Source organism: Elaeis guineensis, chromosome 8 (assembly GCF_000442705.2).
Source record: "Elaeis guineensis isolate ETL-2024a chromosome 8, EG11, whole genome shotgun sequence".
Lineage (NCBI taxonomy): Eukaryota > Viridiplantae > Streptophyta > Magnoliopsida > Arecales > Arecaceae > Elaeis > Elaeis guineensis.
Genome location: NC_026000.2, coordinates 11,545,651 through 11,563,852, shown reverse-complemented (window position 1 = coordinate 11,563,852; position 18,202 = coordinate 11,545,651). Strand labels below are relative to the sequence as shown.

Here is an 18,202-nt window from a genome sequence, read left to right as displayed (position 1 = left end):
ATATAGACACAAGATGACAGAAATACCCTTACATCTAGCATTTATCACCGAATCGCACCTGGCAAAAAATAACGGCCATTATGACGGTTTTGGTCCCTTTCGTCACCCTGCCTTGTAATAACGGCAAATGAAATAACCAATATTTGATATTTATATGATAGTATTTCTTTCCAAAATTCAAATTTTATAATTTTCTTTTATAAACATCTGTAACACCTGAAAAATAATTTTCATTATATTATACAAAATACGATTTATTATTATTTTGCAACTCACTATTATAACAGCTAATGCGGCAATTTTTGTTTTAATAGCGACATACTTCAGAGTGCCAAATGAATAATAACGGCCGTCACACCAGTTACGATAATAATATTACTGTTTCAGCAGCCGGACGTTATAAACGTAACGCCGTTATCAAAACGTTGCCCACGAACGTATCGGGTAGCTAGTTTTGGTTATCCATTATGCACGGTACGATATCCCGTAGCCCCAGTGTAAGCTATCGTGAGCCTCAGCCAGTTGGCGGTTGACGAGTCACAAAATGACATCGACCGTTGGATCGACCAATTTGGTTGTTCCGAGTGCAGTCGTCTCATAAACACGCTAACAGCGTGGGCTGGGAAAGAGGTTACGTGGCACGTCGGTTTGGGGTGGGGGAGAATTAGAAAACTCGGAGAAAAAGGGAACGAGTAAACGAGGACACGAGGCACTTTTTAGTGAGCAAGCAGAAGTATCACAGAACGATATTTTCCTCGCGTCACAATCAACGAGTTGATAATGGTGATCGGGATAATACAGAACAGAAAAGTATGTGTGACGGTGAGAGCTGCTGAGTTGTTATTTATTTCAATTTATTTCAATAATATTATAGATATTTTATCATAAGTGATAAATTTTATTTATAAAAATTAAATTTTTTATCTATCGAAAATAAGCACATGCAGCATTTTTCTTTACAGTAGCGATCAACGCTATAATTTTTATAAATTTTATTAGTCTAAAGATTGGTATTTTCTTGCATAATTTGTTGCACATGCATACCGGCGACTATTTCTCAGTATGTTTGAAATAAAAATTGGTGAGATATTATTGAAAGATATGGTATTTATAACAAAATTATTAAAATTAAGACTAGAAATAGATCAATCTGGACTATACTCTTACACGAGCATAGCTCAAAATTTTTTTTGAGGCTTTGGTCTGGCTTGGGCCCAAAACTTTTTAGACAGTATAGGATGGAGATAGGCTTGTGGCTTAATAAGAGGATAGCTAGATTGGACCAATCATGATGAAAATGAAGATGAAAGATGGTGAGAAAAGAAATTATGGTATCTCAAATACTACCAGCAAAACTTGGCAATGAGAATAGCCCCATCTATTAGAATTGTAATTAGTCGATGGCTAACAATTGATGAATAGTGATAAGAGATTACCGAATTGGACTTTAAGTGGTAGTGGAGACGAAGAGACAATAAATCAAGAAAAAGTGAGAACTTTAGGCCTCGACGGACAGAGTTTTGATTTGAAACTTGGGATTCTATTTTGTTTTGATTTTAAGGTGAAGTTTTGATTTGGGTATTAGGATTTTTGTTTGGTGTTGGTTTTTTTTTTTCTTTTTCCACGATATAGCCCAAATTTATTTTGGAATTTTGATAGATCCTTTTTGGACTAGCCTAAATGAGGACAAACCCATTTTAAAATTGAATCAAGCTAGGTTTAGGTCTTAAGTAGGCCTCCATATTGGGCTTCAGCGATACCCATGCTTCACCTGAACGACAAATGGGCTCTACATCTAAACCCAAACATGACTTGAAATATTTCGGGCCTAGCCCGTCGCTTGATCGGAAGTCACGACTTGATGGGCTTCAATCTAACCCAAGCCCATTTACAGCCCAAATTGAAGTTCTATCTAACAAATTAAAGCATCATTTATGATACACAAAATAAGATATGCCTAGTTGAAGATCCGATTTCAAGCATACTAACTTATAATGAAAACTAGTTTGTATGGCACAATTAACATTAAGGATATATAAATTCTCATTATTTCATGAAAAATATGATGATCCTATCATGAAAGCTTCATCAATAAATGGTCAAGAATGATTCATGCTTTTCTTCAAAAAGGATAAGAAAGACCAATAAATATTTTTTTTTCTTTTTGATGGTAATTTTGGGGATGCTATACTAGGGAGGATTTGTGACATTTGTCATTGATATACATAATAATAGAACATCTATGAGAAATCTTCAGATCTTGGAGCAGAAGCAACAGCAGTAGCAGTGAGGGAGGCAGAACTGCCCCCACCCATGGCCCATCTCAGTCATCCGCCTCTGATAACAATCAGGACTTGTTTGATTCGTGGGAAGTGGAGGGAGGAAGTAGCAATTCTTAGAAAGTGGAAAGAAGTCTTCTTGTTTAGTTGGAGTTTTAAGATGAGTGAGACAGAAAAAGACTCTTCCCAAGGAAAGACACTTTTCATATTTTATGGGAAGTGAAAACCCATGGGAGAGGTGGGTTTTGGATCTTCCAATGGGATGGAAATTGATTGCTATCTTTTCTTTCCAAAATTATTCTTATAAGATCAATGGCTAAAAATTTACAATATATGAATGGATGGTTTAGATGAAATTGAATAATGATATATGCCAAGATTTTTATTTTCTTCTTCTTGCAAAAATCCTATGAAAGTTTTCAAGAGAGGACGGCATCTTCACCCAATCTAGCTCTCAAGTAAGTCTTCTTCTCCCTTCTTCTATTTTTCTATTATTTTTTTTTTTTTGATTTCATGCCTCTCAAGTTGAACCGGGAGTGTTCATATGGTGGAAGTATTTTTTGTTTTGCTATCTGATCTTTTTTTTTTTTAGCATATCTCGTCTGTTTGATTAGTTTAAAAAGCATTTGACAAATGGTTGTTCCCATTTTGATGTATACGAATGCCTATATAATTTAATAATATAATTTAAATAATTATTTATCAAGTCATGTGAATGCATATACTTCTGTTAATATTTAGAATTAAAAAATATTTTATCCTATTAACCACCATGAACTCAAGTATGAAGCTTATTTTTTTTATATTTATTCCTCCTGTTATCACGTCGATCTTCTTTAAGGTCTCTGGTTTGTCCGTATTCCTCCTGTTAACAAAGGTTTCAAGGGCTCTGGTTTGTCACATCGATCCTTTTAAAGGCTCTGATTTATCTTTTTTTTTTTTAATTTATATTGAAGAAACATAAAAATTATGATCTCTAAAATATTTGCTATTAAGATCTCTTAGCCATATATTTTTAGCTACTTAATATGATGAGTCTCACTTATTAATGAATTATATTTAAAAAATATTTTTAAAATATTTATTATTTTGATTTATCCTATGATTGTCCCATGATTATCTGTTATTTGCTCATGGCAGTTATGGCTTGTTTATCTATGTCTAAAAAAAAGAAGATGGTAATTAGCATTTTGGTGATATATACGGAGATGATGTTGATGATAATACTAATGAAGGTTATGATTCTTGAAACTTTGGTACAGGTGAATATTAGAATTCCTAGAGAAGTGGTGTATATTTTTGATAGAACACCTGACGAGGGGGTGATGAATAGAATAGCTACTCTCGGACTTATGATAATGGAGAGTGATCAAGTTTGTATCGATCAACTTAGAATGGATAGGAGGATATTTTGAAAACTTTATGAAATGCTTAAATCGATTGGCAAATTGGGGAAAAATAAAAATATTCAAGTGGAAAAGATGGTTGCGATATTCCTTCATACCCTAAGCTATCACTCGAAAAATAGAGTTATGCAATTGTACTTTCATAGATCGAGTGAAATAGTAAGTAGGTATTTTAATGCTGCCCTGAATGTTATTTTGAGATTTCATACACATTTGCTAAAGAAGTCTGAGTTTGTCATAGGAACATGATGAGAAATGAAAGTGGTTCAAGGTGAGTTAATATATATTATAGTTTAAATTAAAGGTACTATTTTTATTTATTAAATTATTAAATACTCACTGTTATATTTGTATTTGTTCTGTAGAATTGTCTAGATGCATTGGATGATACTCATATTAAAGTATGAGTTTCAGAAAAAGATAAACCTAGATATCGATCGAGAAAGAATGAGATTTCTACAAATATACTTGGTGTGTGCTCATAGGATATGCAATTTATTTATATCTTACCTGGATGGGAGGGGTCAGCACATGATAATAAGATCCTCAGGGATGCCATTTCTCGTAGAAATGTATTAAAAATTTCACAAGATAATTTTAAGTCCTTTATTACTACTACACTTTTCTTGCATGATTGGGATTGATAATTTTTCCTCACTTTACTTTTTTGCTTGTTTTTGAATAAGTAGGTTATTACTACCCATGTGATGTTGGATACACAAATTCTGAGGGTTTCTTAACTCTATTTAGAAGTTAAAGATATCATCTCAATGAGTGGAGACAAGGTCATCAACCCACTGCACTTGAGAAGTTCTATAATATGAGGCATCCAAAGGCTAGGAATGTGATTGAGAGATGTTTCGACCTACTAAAGCTAAGATGGACAATTTTAAGGAGCCATACTTGGTATCCTATTAAGCCAATGTATAGGATCATTTCTGTATGTTGCCTGCTGTACAGCTATATTAGAAGAGAGATGCTTGTAGATCCTATTGAGATTATGTACAATGAAGAGGAGCGGTCTCATGGCAATTTCTCATATGAGCATGGTGCATATATTGAGCATATTGAGTCATCTGCATCTTGGAATATATTCAGGGCTAATCTTGCAACCCAAATGTTTGTTGAGTGGCAACAAAATAAAATTTGAAGAAACAATTATCATCATTGTTGTATTTAACATTTAGAGCTCTTAAACTTTGTATGAACATTATATGTCATGTTATCATCCCTTTTTAATATTTTTCTTGCTATGTTATAATGCTTGTTGTGTTATGTTATAATCCTATGTTATGTCAAATCCTTATTTAATAGCTTTTTTATACTTATTCATGTAATACAACTTAATATGGTAAATTGTCATTATATAATTATAACATATGAGATTGTGAATGTAGATATGAGCATGTCAATGGCAAAAGAAATATCAACGGAAAATAAGAGGACAAAGTGTATAAGAAAATGGGGTTCTGCGGAGAATGCCAAGCTAGTTGAGTCATTGGTTGAGTTGGTAACTCAAGAAAATTGGAGAGTCGATAATGAAACTTTTAGGAGTGGATATTTGCAACAATTAGAAAGGTTGATGGAAGATAAGCTTCCTGGGTGTGGGTTGAAAGCAACACCCCATATTGACTCTCAGGTCAAACTTTTGAAGAAGCAGTAAAATGCTATCATAGATATGTTGGGACCTAACTATAGTGGATTTGGTTGGGATGACATCAACAAGTGCATGACTTAAGCAGAGGATACCTTCAAGGAATGGGTTAAGGTAAATTGGCATTATAAAATTGTTCATATTTTATTTGAAAACTTTTCTTACTTACTATGTTGCCCCCCCTCCCCCGCCCCCCTTTTTAATGCAAGATCATCCAAATACACACGGTACGAGGAACAAGCCTTTTTCTTACTTTGAGGACCTAACTAATGTCTTTGGAAGAGATCGTGCTATCGAAATGGGAGTTGAAGCACCTACAGATGCTGTTGAAGAAATAAAGATTGAGGAGCAACAGTTTCTATACACACCACTACCTATTCATGAGAGGCAAGAAGAGGAAAGCAATTATGCTAGTCAAAATTTTATGATGCATACTCTACAAATGACTGCTAATACTGAAGCTGTAGGTCCAAGTCGGCTAACCAAAACTAAGAAAGCTAGACATGAGACAATTGAGGTAGTAAGAGAGCTTATATATGAGATGACTAAGGTAAGAAACTTGATAGCAACTACTAGAGATCATATTGGCAAATTGGTTTCATATTTTAAACATGAGTCTAAGGCTATAGATAGAAGAATGGCAGTGATATCCGAAGTGATGAAGGTGCAGGATCTTTCTCAAGCTGAGATTCTTAGGATGGGTAAAAAAATTGCCATGGATCCACTGGAGATTGATTATTTTTTCAGTCTTCCAGAGAATTATAGATGGGCATATGTTCTAACCCTTTGCTTGTCTGACTTTCAAAGTGGAATATAGCTAAATTATTATAGGCCTTGTGTATCTGTTTTGAATATTATATATTGGGTATCTTTTTGGTGTAGGCCTTATTGATAACAATGTATGTAAACATTGCTTTTGGATCAACTATAAGTTTATGTTTTGGATGCTAATTTTTGTTTCTTATTTCACATGATGCAACCTGGTTACTTTTATAGATTTGGATGGTTATTTATATCGATAATAATTATTACAATAAAATGATCTATTTTATTTAATTAAGATGGATCTTTCTTAGGCTCTTGGCCGAAATTGATCTATTTTAGCTGAAATGGATAGGTTTTGTATGGATAGGTTTTGTTAAAATAGTCAAATTTTACCAAAAACTCACGGCCTTACTTGAAAGTAGCATTGGTATTTGGATGTGGCAGATCATTATAGACTTAATGTCTCTTAGACTTTTGTTTCAAATGTTAAAATTTTTGGTTGGTGTCGGTAAATTTTTTGTCTAGAAAGTTTGTTTATGTTTATCTATTATCTCATCAGGCCTAGACAAACCAAATGACAATCAACTTGAAACTAACATATCTTAGTATAGCTATTGGTACACTGAACAAAATAATAAAACAGCAACAATTTGATATATTGGACTTTTGCAATAAAAAAGCATTTTGATCATTTACATACTGACATGCATATCAATCAGTGGTTAGATTAATAAGATGAAAAGATTGTGTAAAATAAGATGAAAAGATTGATTTTTTTGAGATAAATATCACGATTGTATTTAAACAAGTAGTTAGATTAGAAATCTATGCATAGTATACAAGATCAATTATTATAAATTAAAAATAATAATGATGATGATAATTTTACAAATATATGATTGTGGAGCGTATAAATTCTCAAAAATACTATTTAAATATTATACTTATAAATATTAATATAATTTTATATAAATATTATTCTAATATTTATATTAATATAAATAATATAATATTTATAATATATTAATATTATTTTAATATTTATACTAATTTAATATTTTTATTAATATTAATATAGCATATATATATATATTCATATTAATATAATATGATATTTAATATATTATATCTATTTTTATAATATTAAGATATTAGTATTATATAAATATAATATTAATACATATATTAGTATTATATCAATGTAATAAATTATTATTATATTAATATTATAATATATTAATATTATATTTATATGAATATAAATATAATATTATTATTTATATATAGTTTGAAAATAAAAATATATGATCTTATATGTATTAAAGGTATAATAGGTATTTTATATAGTTTTATCATGAAGATGGATGTTCAACCAAATATAAACCACTATGAAATAAATAATTTTCTATAGCCAACTAAACATGTCAAAATTATATTCCTACAAAGTAACTTCTTGAAAAATAAGTTTTCAGAAATTAACTTTCTGAAAAAAAAAATTCTTTCTGCAAACTAAACGAGTCTTCAATAACATTACATGGATTGCATAAATCGGTATCCGCTTAAAAAGGCACGAGAAATGAAGAAGAAAAACCGACAACAGTAGAGACAGGAACTTGACCTCCATCAGTAGAGGGCCGTCTTGATAATGAATTTTTTTTTTTTTTTTGCTGGTGGAAAGGATACGGCCAAACCTGTTGATTTTCCATCTCTCATATACCAAGTTAAAGCTCTGAACTATTACCAAAAAAAAGCTCTGAACCAAACACGTTCTCTCCATACCAGTGATAGATACCTACAATGGATTGTGGTGAAAGATCTATACAACATCAAAGCCTCATACATAAATGTAAAATCTTGGTCATTCGAGTGAAAGGATGGTAAGGTAAGAGTAATTCATTGCTAACATGCCTCACCCCGTTTACAGTAGGCAAATACAGTACATTTAGCATATATCATTAGCAGTAAACTAAAAGCTGGTCTGCTGCATGAAATTTACCTGCTGGCAATTAGCAGAGACTTTACTAAACACTGTTTATTATCTCATTGGCAAATTTTCGTCCCCATCTATGAATGTTGCAATACAGGACTCCAACCTGTGCTGTTTTGGAAGAGTCTTCCACCACCTGACAAAGGTGGAATTACCAAGTAATACATCTGTCCCCAGCTTCCCAGAAGTGAACCATCCCAATGCCTTGTTCTCCAGTTCTAATATCCTCTCCCTTGCCTCCTCAAACGGCTTGTTATTACAGCTATTAACACAAAGCTCTTCAACCATTGCCCAGAAACATGATTCCAAGCTAGACCCTGCAGTCATTTTTTGGACATGCTCGAGCCACCTCTGGGCGTATATGTAACGTTTGGGCCTACCCTTTACCAAGTAAGATCCTGTATCTTCATTCTTAGAGTGCCTGTAGTAGTTGGCAATGTCCAGAGGCTCAACCAAATGACGATATCTTGTACCCAGATCCACCCACTCTTTTTGACACTCAAAGCCGTCAGGAAGTTCATACCTTCTTAACATCTCAACAATCTCATCCCAAAGCCCTGCTACTTCAAGTCTCCTAACATTAGCATTGAAATCTTCAACGTCTGTTTGACATTTGAAGGTGTCATAGTAACTCAACTCTCGTATTTCACATGTTGCACGATAGTTTTCCAGGAATTTTAAGGCTTCGTGTATCTTGTGATAGTTGGCATCAATCTTGACCTGATTCCGGTGTTTTTGTTTCTCCCACTCTTCTGCTGCATGAAGACACAACATAGCTTCATTGCTCTGAAATGCCAAAAATAACAGAGTCAGCTAACTTATGGAACAAGTTTAAAAATACAGAACAATTGCTAATAGAATATCAAGATGAGGGGGAAAAATATGCAATGATTGGTTCTCAATATTTCATCTTCTCCTTAAAAAGTTGTTGTTGACATGTCAATTATGCCAACAACCTCGTGCTAGGAGAAGATCAGGTCTAGAACACAGTAATACTTTTGCTGTACACAATTGATATACACTATGACTGCAGTTGGAACCGTAGCAACAAAGGAATCTATCCATGAAGTGCATACTTGTTTGTTTGTATGTTTTTGCCGTGTTTTTGTTGATGAAGCCCATCCAGCCTCAGAACAAGGGACAGGATCACATAGGTGTGCTCTATGGCGGCAGTTCGTTTCCATGTTTTTACCATTATTGCACATGTACCATGGTGCACTAACTCAACAGGCTAGGAGAGTTGACTATTGGATCTGGGGATAATGAGTTCGAGCTTCTGAAGATTATAACACACTTGGGTTGAACTTGTGTGTCACAACTGAAACATATAAAATGCATTTTCCTTCGCCCTTGGGCATACAAAAATGCTAGCATAATCGGTGGAAGAGTTCTCGAAAAGAGTCAAAATAATCTTTGAAATGAGCAACATTGGGACATCCAACAGACGCTGCTCATCCCATAATTGGAACATCACAGTTGTCCGCATTTGAGTAGGTGGTGGTCAATCCAAATTAAGAATTGTGATTGATGGAGGAGGCATAAACATTAGATGGATGGTTTTAAGCACAAAAATGTGCTAAATTCTGATGCAGGAAACTTGAGCAATCTTCTATATATGGAAACAAAAAATTATCATGAGATGCACATCATTCTAAACTTTTCGGGCAAAAGATAGCTTGAGCATGTAAAACTATTGTTGTGGAGATGAGAAATGATTAGCTGGCGTGTGGTAGAATGATAAAGCATAAATTTAGGATTGAGAACCACTGAAGACAATTGGACATCACACTGGATATGGATTAAGTGATGGAGAGAGAACCAAGATGGTACAGGCTTGTATAGCTGAATAGGTAGGAAGAGGGGCTGGGATTTTCTTTTGAAGGGTCAGGAAAGAGAAAGTGAGGCCTACGAACCTAGATGGAAGAAATGAGAAGGGATTTATAATGTTTTCAATGACAGAAGATGTAGTCAAGACAATGACAAATGGCATAAATTTGAGCCTAATCTGATGGGTTCATGGTCATATTTGCTGCTTTGTTGGTTTTTTCCCCAATAGGAAAGTGAGTTGGAGAAGTTGAGAGTCAGATATACAGCCGATGTAGTGAGGCAAAATTCTGTTGTATGTTTGTTCACGTTGAGTAATTTAGATGCTCTAGTTAAGAATACCAGAATTTTTGATGCTACTGCATCAATATCTTCATCATATTTTCTGATCTCATAGTTTCTTCCTCCCATAAACTTGGAGGATCATCCTGGCAGTGTGCGTGCATGTGATTTCCATTGATATTACTCCAAAACTTTTGACATGCAAAATAATACACATATCGGAATTATGTTCCTTGCACATCCAAAACAAAAAAAAAAAAAAAAAGAAGAAGGAAACAAGATCTTAGTAACAGATAGGCAACTAAGATACTTACCAATTCAAGATCATCTGATGCTGTTCCGACCACTTGCATCTGATCATCATCCCCGTTATTTAAGGACAATTGGAGTGCTTCCAAACAATCCAAATGAACTACATTTTCCATATTTAGGTATTGCTTTAGCTTTAACTCGTACTGCAAATGCTCATTTAAGCTTTTATGTGCAAAATCTGATAAAGTTTGCCCAGGAACCCACTGAAGACAGTAAAAGAACAATTGCAGAATAGCATCTGAATTCTTCACATGGACTAGTCTCCCATTATTGGTACAAAAAACGTAAGTTCCAAAGGGCCTATAAGGAGTAAGTTTGATGAAGGCAGTTAAAGCTCCCAGAGATGGGTTTGTACATCCCATGCACAAACAGGCCCTATAGCTGGAAATTGATAGTGCACTCTTTAATACTGTGCTATAGAAAAATGACACCAGCTGAGAATTCCCAATGGATTCAAGGCTGAAGTATAATGATCTAGGGCATAAGAAATGCAGAATGGCTTGAAGTTCTTCTTTGATGGATGACAAAGGAGTTAACAGAATCCGTGGAACAATATCCAGTGTCATGACAAAATGCAAGAAGCAGTGTGACCAATTTTCTCGCTTAAGAGCATGGTGGAAAACATTGTCTCCAACAAGAGGAGACCCAAAAGTTACACAAAAAGGACTAACGTGACTGCTATTGTCGAATTTGAAGCACTGCTCTAGTAACCAGATAGTAGCGAGGATCGCAATTGCACCTCCTGATGAATGACCAGTGAAAACTATCCTCTTTTTCTCAACTATAGCTCTATGAACCTGGAAATTAGTATACACATGTTTACAAATTAGTTGTCTTACAGAAGGAAATATATCTATATATATCATATAGGTCCAACAACAAAATTGATGAAAAGAAAGGCTTGATATTTCAGCATAATAAAATACTACAGTATGAATGAAAACTGCAGCAAAATCCTTAATTTAATCAAATTTGTGTCTTAAAATCCCTCTGGCTACATTATTTAGCTTAAATATACTCATTGCTTCTTATAGTATAACTGGGAGCCCGTTGCTCGTCTTTTTTTCCCACAGAAACTGAATTGAAAAAGCATCCAATCCATAAAAAATATTCCTAGTTAAGATGTTCTCTGGATTGGACCAGTTACCATTTCTACAGCAGAACAAAAAGGATTGGAGAGCAGAAAGGACATATTATGATTTTGAATAAAATTCTCTGGCCTTTCCTTCTTTTTGGAGATGCAGTGTATTGCATTCTCCACAGTCAATTTTTATGTTGGGTTAGACTCAAGATGTTTATTGTCCAGAGTATCATTATTTAACATAATAACGTGCAATGTGTAACACTACCTCATAGGCACTTACACAGCAGCATATTTTGAGTGTTCATGTAACAGTGCATAAAAATTCTCTAGATTGGAAGGAATCTTGGAACTAAAGAATTCAATCAAATGAACAATGGGGCAAACAAAACATGTGAACAATTTGGATCTTTCAAAGGTCAGAAATATAGGAAAAATACATTATTCAGTCAAGATGAATGTCAAGTCAACATATCAGCCATTCAATTTTGAAAAGATCAAATTTCAGCCAACCAATTGAGGAAAACATGTGTTTTGGTCAAGCGGTCTTAGAAAAAATCATTCAAGAATCCCAGGAAAATTAATTAGGCTCAGCAGGCTCAAGCAAAAAAAGGACTGAAAATCCTATGCTTGCTGCAATTATTAGATCAATCTCAGGAACAAAATTTTAAAGCAACAAGTCATACATCGTGTGAATATTAAAGTTGACATATGATTATTTAATCAGTCATGTGCCAGCTAGCATGAACATGAGCTGTTCTAGAGTGACCTAGAATGTACTTGAAATTGTTACAAGCTGGCTAGGCCAAGCTCAAGCTCAATGTACTTATGCTGAAGCTAATTTTGGGCTTAGCTCAATTAGGCTTGTTTACTTGACTGTATGAGGTTATGAAAGAATTCAATGGTTTTATAGTGGTAGTGGCAGGAGGGGTCAAGATGGAGCAGCAGGGAAAATAGGGTGATAGACAGAGCTGTATGGAAGGGGCCAGATTGGAGGACAGCTGATGAGTGGAAAGGCAGCACTGAGGTAGATCTGGAGAAGAGGCTCAATTAGGGGTGGCAACAGGTTGGGTATGGGTCAGATCAACCAATACCCATATCCACTCTATCAAAAAAAAATCCAAACCCATACCTGCCCCATACCCATCTTGAGTCGGGTAAAACGGAGCTTGAGATTAGGTCGGGTTTTTTAAGGCATACCCGAAATCCCTCCCTTCCAATCAAAAATCCCTCCCCAATCCGGTAGTCCCCACCGAAATCTAAGAAACCTCTCCGATCTTCCCCTCTAATCTAAGAAACCCCTCCAAGCTCTTAGGGTGCTCTAGGCTCCACAGAACTCCAAAAAGGAGGAAAAAAGGAAGAGAAAAGAAAAAAAAAATCAATCTAATAGATGATGGCTAGGGTTTTCTTACCTGCAGGAGTCTCAATCGGGTGGGAAGCTTGGAGCGGCCGAATACGTAAGCTTAGACAATGCATTGGGCTTTGTGTTGAGTATTTAATATAAGGCTTATCGCATCGGATTCGGGTGGGGCATACTAATATCCATACCAGATTCAAATCCGCTTTGGATTTTTTCTAAAACCCATACCCGCCTCGGATTTTAATCAGATCGGAAAAAACCTGCCCCATTCAGGTCGACTCAGCTCGGATACCCGACGGATCAGGAAAAATTGCCATCCCTAGGCTCAATGTGGATGATGAGGTGGTGACGGAGGGGGCGAGAGACATGTAGAATCACTGGAATATTGTCAGAAGGCAGAAAAATCAGTGTGGACTGAAGGATTTTCCTTTTTTTCTTTTTTGTTGTGGGTGGGGTAGTGGGGAGTGATGGAAGAACAAAATAGAGAGGAGCAAGAGAGGAGACAGTTTAGTGGTTCCATTAGGAAGGATAGGCATAGTGTTGTATAGTCATTAGGTCAAGATCTAATGGCTGAGAGTTAAATCATCATCTATCATTTGAGATTAAAATCCTAGCTCCAGCTCAGCTTATTTACAATTTGAGCAAGGCCATGGAGAGCCAGGTTGTGAGCTGAAAAGAGATGCTCCTAAACAGTTCGCTTGTTTGACGGCCCCAGTGGTAGTCCTAATTGATATATCATATAATCAATGAGGGGCTGCAAAAGTCGTGGTTAAATAATTGGGTTGACTAGGAAGAATTTTTTTTTTTTATAGTCAAGTTTGATTTTAAGTCATTATGTAAATGTGTAATCATGATCACAAATTTACTATGAGTAACTCAAACTTAAAAAAGCCTGCCCATTTTCCCTTCATGTGCTGGATTTCAAATCCAAGAAGGTGATGATCCCTTCCTTATGACTGAAAATGAGTATTCTTCAGCTTTTTGCTAGTGGAGAGTCTAGTAATGCAAACAAACCCTCCTATTAGGTTTCATCCATATAAACCGTAAAGCCTGGAACTATATCTGAATTTTACCTACATTTGCTAGGATTAGCATCATCACCTCTAAGATTTCTAAGTCATCACTTACGTCACATAAATTTTGAACTATAATTTTTTAAGTTTAGATATCACTTAAATTTCACTTATTTTTGCTAACAATTTTCTCTCAATCCTCAACATTATACTTTTCTTGAGTCATATAGAGTTTTTCCCTCTTACTGCTGCTGTCCACTCACTGGAATACCTAGGTTTTTGGATTAATCAACTCAAATTTAAGGCCTGTCAGAATCAATTTTGTGTGACCTTGATAATTTAAATAGCCTACATCAACCTATTCCAACATTAGTTTTGGTATCAAAGATTGGTTCTTCACACGGCCACATAAGTTGGTAGGAGTTTGCAATCTCGTGAGCAGCCAACTAAATGATTTGTTCTTGCAAACTGCATCATAGTTAGATAGCTTAATCTAGATGCACCGAGGAGAGGAAACCTTACAAAAACCTATATTTGTTGACAAATCTTATATCTTCCAAATTCAAGTACAGTGTAGGGACAATGAATGTGACTTGACCGTAGACTGCGATATTAGCATGAAACCATGCATCTTGATAGATGATCGACAAGTTTAAATTGCTAACCGAAATGCATCTAAATCCATGCAAGTACGAACAGAATAGCAACATGCAAGCTCAAAATTGATAGTTAATGAAAACCTAGAAGCACCAATTAGACTCGTCTTTTTTTTTTTTTCTCTCTCTATATATATATTTTTTATTTTGTTAGTTTCCATCACTGATCAATAACGATAATATGATTCCAGAACAAGAATCCAACATATAATCAATAAAATCTAGAACCAGTTTTTCATTCTGCATAAACTTCGAGATTGATTGCATACAACTTCTAAATAAAGCGAAGGAAGAAAGGCGACGGACTACCTCTGATTGGAGCCTAGAAGTGGCGAGGAGTCTCTGGAAGGAACGGAGGAAAGCCATGTTGACGAGGGCGGCTACGTCGTTGCCGACGCTCCTGAGAGAGGGGAAGAGGGAGGAATCGACCTCCGTCTCCCCGAAGGAAGCTCGGTCCCCGGAAATCCAGTCCTCGGCGGACCAAGAACCAGGGAAGGCGAAAATGGAGGCGGGGGAGGGGTGGGGGAGGGAATGGAGAAGGAAGGGGGAAGCAGAGGAGGAGGAGGAGTGGGCTCTCATGGAAAGAGAGCAGCAAAGCTCTATCAGGACCCTCTCCTCCTTTCCCATCCCCATCCTCTCTTCCCCTGAAGTCTTTCGCGGCTTCATCGCCTCTCTCGCTCTCTCGATCTGCTCCTCCTCCTCCTCCTCCTCCGTCTCCTTTTGCTTCTTCTCACTTCGTTGTTAGAGGAAGAAGAGGCGAAAGGAGGTGGCGAAGAAACTCTTTCCGCCGTGGGGCCCATGGAGGACTTGACCGTCCGCTCCCTCTACCCGTCGAAACGGCGGCTGCCAACTTACCCGGGGGCGGTTGTATCTTTTGCGCGAAGGAATGATTCACCTTTCTTCGCACCAATCCACCGATGGATCGCGCAAACGTCGCTTTGCGAGCCGTGCTTGCCGATGAATGAGAGAGTTTGGAGTGCCTGAAGAGCCGTGTTAGGCGGAAGGAAGTCACATTTTTTTGAGAAAGATACGACCCGAACCCACCCTAATCTCTTTTACTTTGGCTGGTAAAGGGGTTCGGGTTGTACTTTTCGCGAGAAAGATTGATTTAGCATGCACCTTTTGCCACATGTTTTCTGTCCAGCGCCCGTGAAGCATCAAAGCAACTTCGTCAAATTATTCAGTCAAGAAGTCCCAAAGCATTACATAAGCAAGAAATCTAGCATCAAGTAAACCTCAATGAACTGTAATAAAAAAAAAAAAAAGCCACGATAAAAAACCTCCCATCCAACTTCTCTATTAAAATAAATTGCAGCAACGTTTCTTCAACATTAGATGAGAAATACATTAGCCTCAAAATTTTAAATTTTTTTAATTAGATCTCAAATTTTATTTTTTTTATTACATAGAATGACTGCAACATATGATAATGAAAAATTAAATTTTAAAATATAATTAAAAATTTTAAAAATTTAAAATCAATACATCTCCCAATCAAAGTTGAAAGAATGTCTCTTCTAATTTCTCAAATTAAAATCTAAAAAACTTACATTTTGCTTCAATTGCCGACCTTGTGACCATAATTACTGGAAGAGGCTGCTATCCAACTTGTCTCATTGGACGTGGCTTAAGATGCATCGTTGCGACTCGAGTTAGGACAGCCGGAGTAGTTTAATTTCTATCCAATTCGTGACCACCAAGTCCTCATTCTCCAAGTAGACCAGTGTGGAACCCGCACTATGCAATGAGATTATATAAAATATAAAGAAAATAACATAAAATTGATAGTATGAATTTTTTAATAATATCTCACTAAATCTTTATGACCTCAATTCCAAGAATAAGAGAAGAGGGAAAAGATGGTGAGAACTTGAAGAATAAGAGATGGAGAAAGAAAAGCATGCCTGAGTCGAGACAGATTGGTGGTTCCTGAGGTCAATACATAGATGCTACTTCCACTTTACGATTATCTACTTTCTTTTTAAAAAAATCAGTTTAAAACTCGTTCTATAATTTTTTTAATTTTTATCTTTTTTCAAAAACGAATATATCCAACCAGACTCTGTGTAAAGACTATCTAAAGAAATAAAGGCTAGACTATGTAAAAAAATAAAGATATGAACCATACGCTAATATTCGTATGACAGCATAATTGTTTTTAAAAAAATGATCGCACAACTTATAAAAAATGATAATATATATATTTTTTTAAAAAAAGCAACTTGGTTCGATACATATTAGATGACACCATTTCAAGGTTAAAAAAATCTGATCCGTACCAAAAAATTGATGAATATTAATATATAGAACATTCAAGCGATATGAAAGGCTCATCAAGCATTTTGGCAGTGGGACGATGCAACAAACATTGCAACTTAGTAAAACTATATAAGGCTGCCATATCAAAAGAAAAGGCCAAATCAGAACTCCTATTAATTATTCAATTAAGAATGTTAGAATTCCATCATGAAATCTTCGAAGAATGCTACTTATAGAGGTTTTACAACATATTGATCTCAGCATTTCTCCCTAATCTAAATATAAACATAGAGGGCAACATATGGAGGTAAGGAAAAGAGATGCAAAATCAGGTTATCTTTTATGATATAATTTTTTAGAGTAAATTATAAAATTTATTTTGAGATTTATATTTATTATAGTTTCATCTATTATTTTTAAAACCTACACTTATATCCTTAAAATGTAACGAAGTTATTCAAACTGTTTCAGAAATAAAAAATGATGAAATTGCCATCTGTTATAAAAAAAAAAAAAAAAAATTTAGTCGAAGACCTGCATGTTGTGCAGGGTTGGATATAGGAAAATAAAACATATTGATTGTATCATATTAAATAGTTGCATTGAAAAGGTGTTCTTTCAACCCATTTGAGAAGCTAAGTTGGCAACACTTCAATACTCCAATCCATGCCTAACCTATTTTCAATCCTACGGCTATACAATTCATAAGTGTATCACAATCTCTCAAATGGCAAATCAAGTATATCTAAGCATGTACCATAACTATGCGAGCTAACATATTATTTTTTAATTTTAAAAATAATAAAATAGTAATTTATTTTTTTAAAAAATAATATTTTTATTATTTTTTAAAAATAATATGTTTCGAGATTTGAATCGATCCACCAGGATCAAATCAAACCTGATAAATTATCCACAAATAGAGTATAGTACTCTATCGATTTGAAAGCCAAATCTCTGCATTTAATAGCCTTCGAGCAAGGGGGTGGGCTCGGTTCCACTGTCCGCCTTTTGCTCGTCAATGGTGCCTTCGCCACAACCCTTCCCATTGGATTGGGAGAGATAGAAAAGTTCGTGGATCTTCCACTTACACATTATCCTTTTTATATATTATTATTAATAAAATAATAATATTTTATTTATTATTAAAATATTTTTTATTATTAATCAAATAATAATATTTTATTAATAATCAATAATAATAATTTATTAATAATTAAAATAATATTTATTATTAATAATAATTTATTATCTTTATTTGAATTATTATTAATAATAAATTAATATTTTAAAATAATATTTTTAATATTATTTTAGAAATAAT

The 18,202-nt window shown here is 34.8% G+C and overlaps 1 protein-coding gene and 2 pseudogenes across 1 annotated transcript; 2 read left to right on the top strand and 1 right to left on the bottom strand.

The window, feature by feature from the left end:
* The first annotated feature begins 3,604 nt into the window (after positions 1–3,604).
* LOC140859654 (uncharacterized) lies at positions 3,605–4,835 on the top strand (annotated as a pseudogene).
* A 249-nt stretch (positions 4,836–5,084) lies between these two features.
* On the top strand, positions 5,085–6,156 carry LOC140859655 (uncharacterized; annotated as a pseudogene).
* Positions 6,157–7,880: 1,724 nt separating this feature from the next.
* On the bottom strand, positions 7,881–15,522 carry LOC105050072 (protein EDS1B). Its single transcript, XM_010929933.4, has 3 exons — positions 14,929–15,522; positions 10,512–11,306; positions 7,881–8,877 (listed from the first exon to the last, which is right to left on the bottom strand). The coding sequence occupies exons 1-3, from the start codon at positions 15,283–15,285 to the stop codon at positions 8,140–8,142; spliced, it is 1,890 nt and encodes a 629-aa protein (XP_010928235.1). The 5' UTR covers positions 15,286–15,522; the 3' UTR covers positions 7,881–8,139.
* Between the last annotated feature and the right edge of the window lie 2,680 nt (positions 15,523–18,202).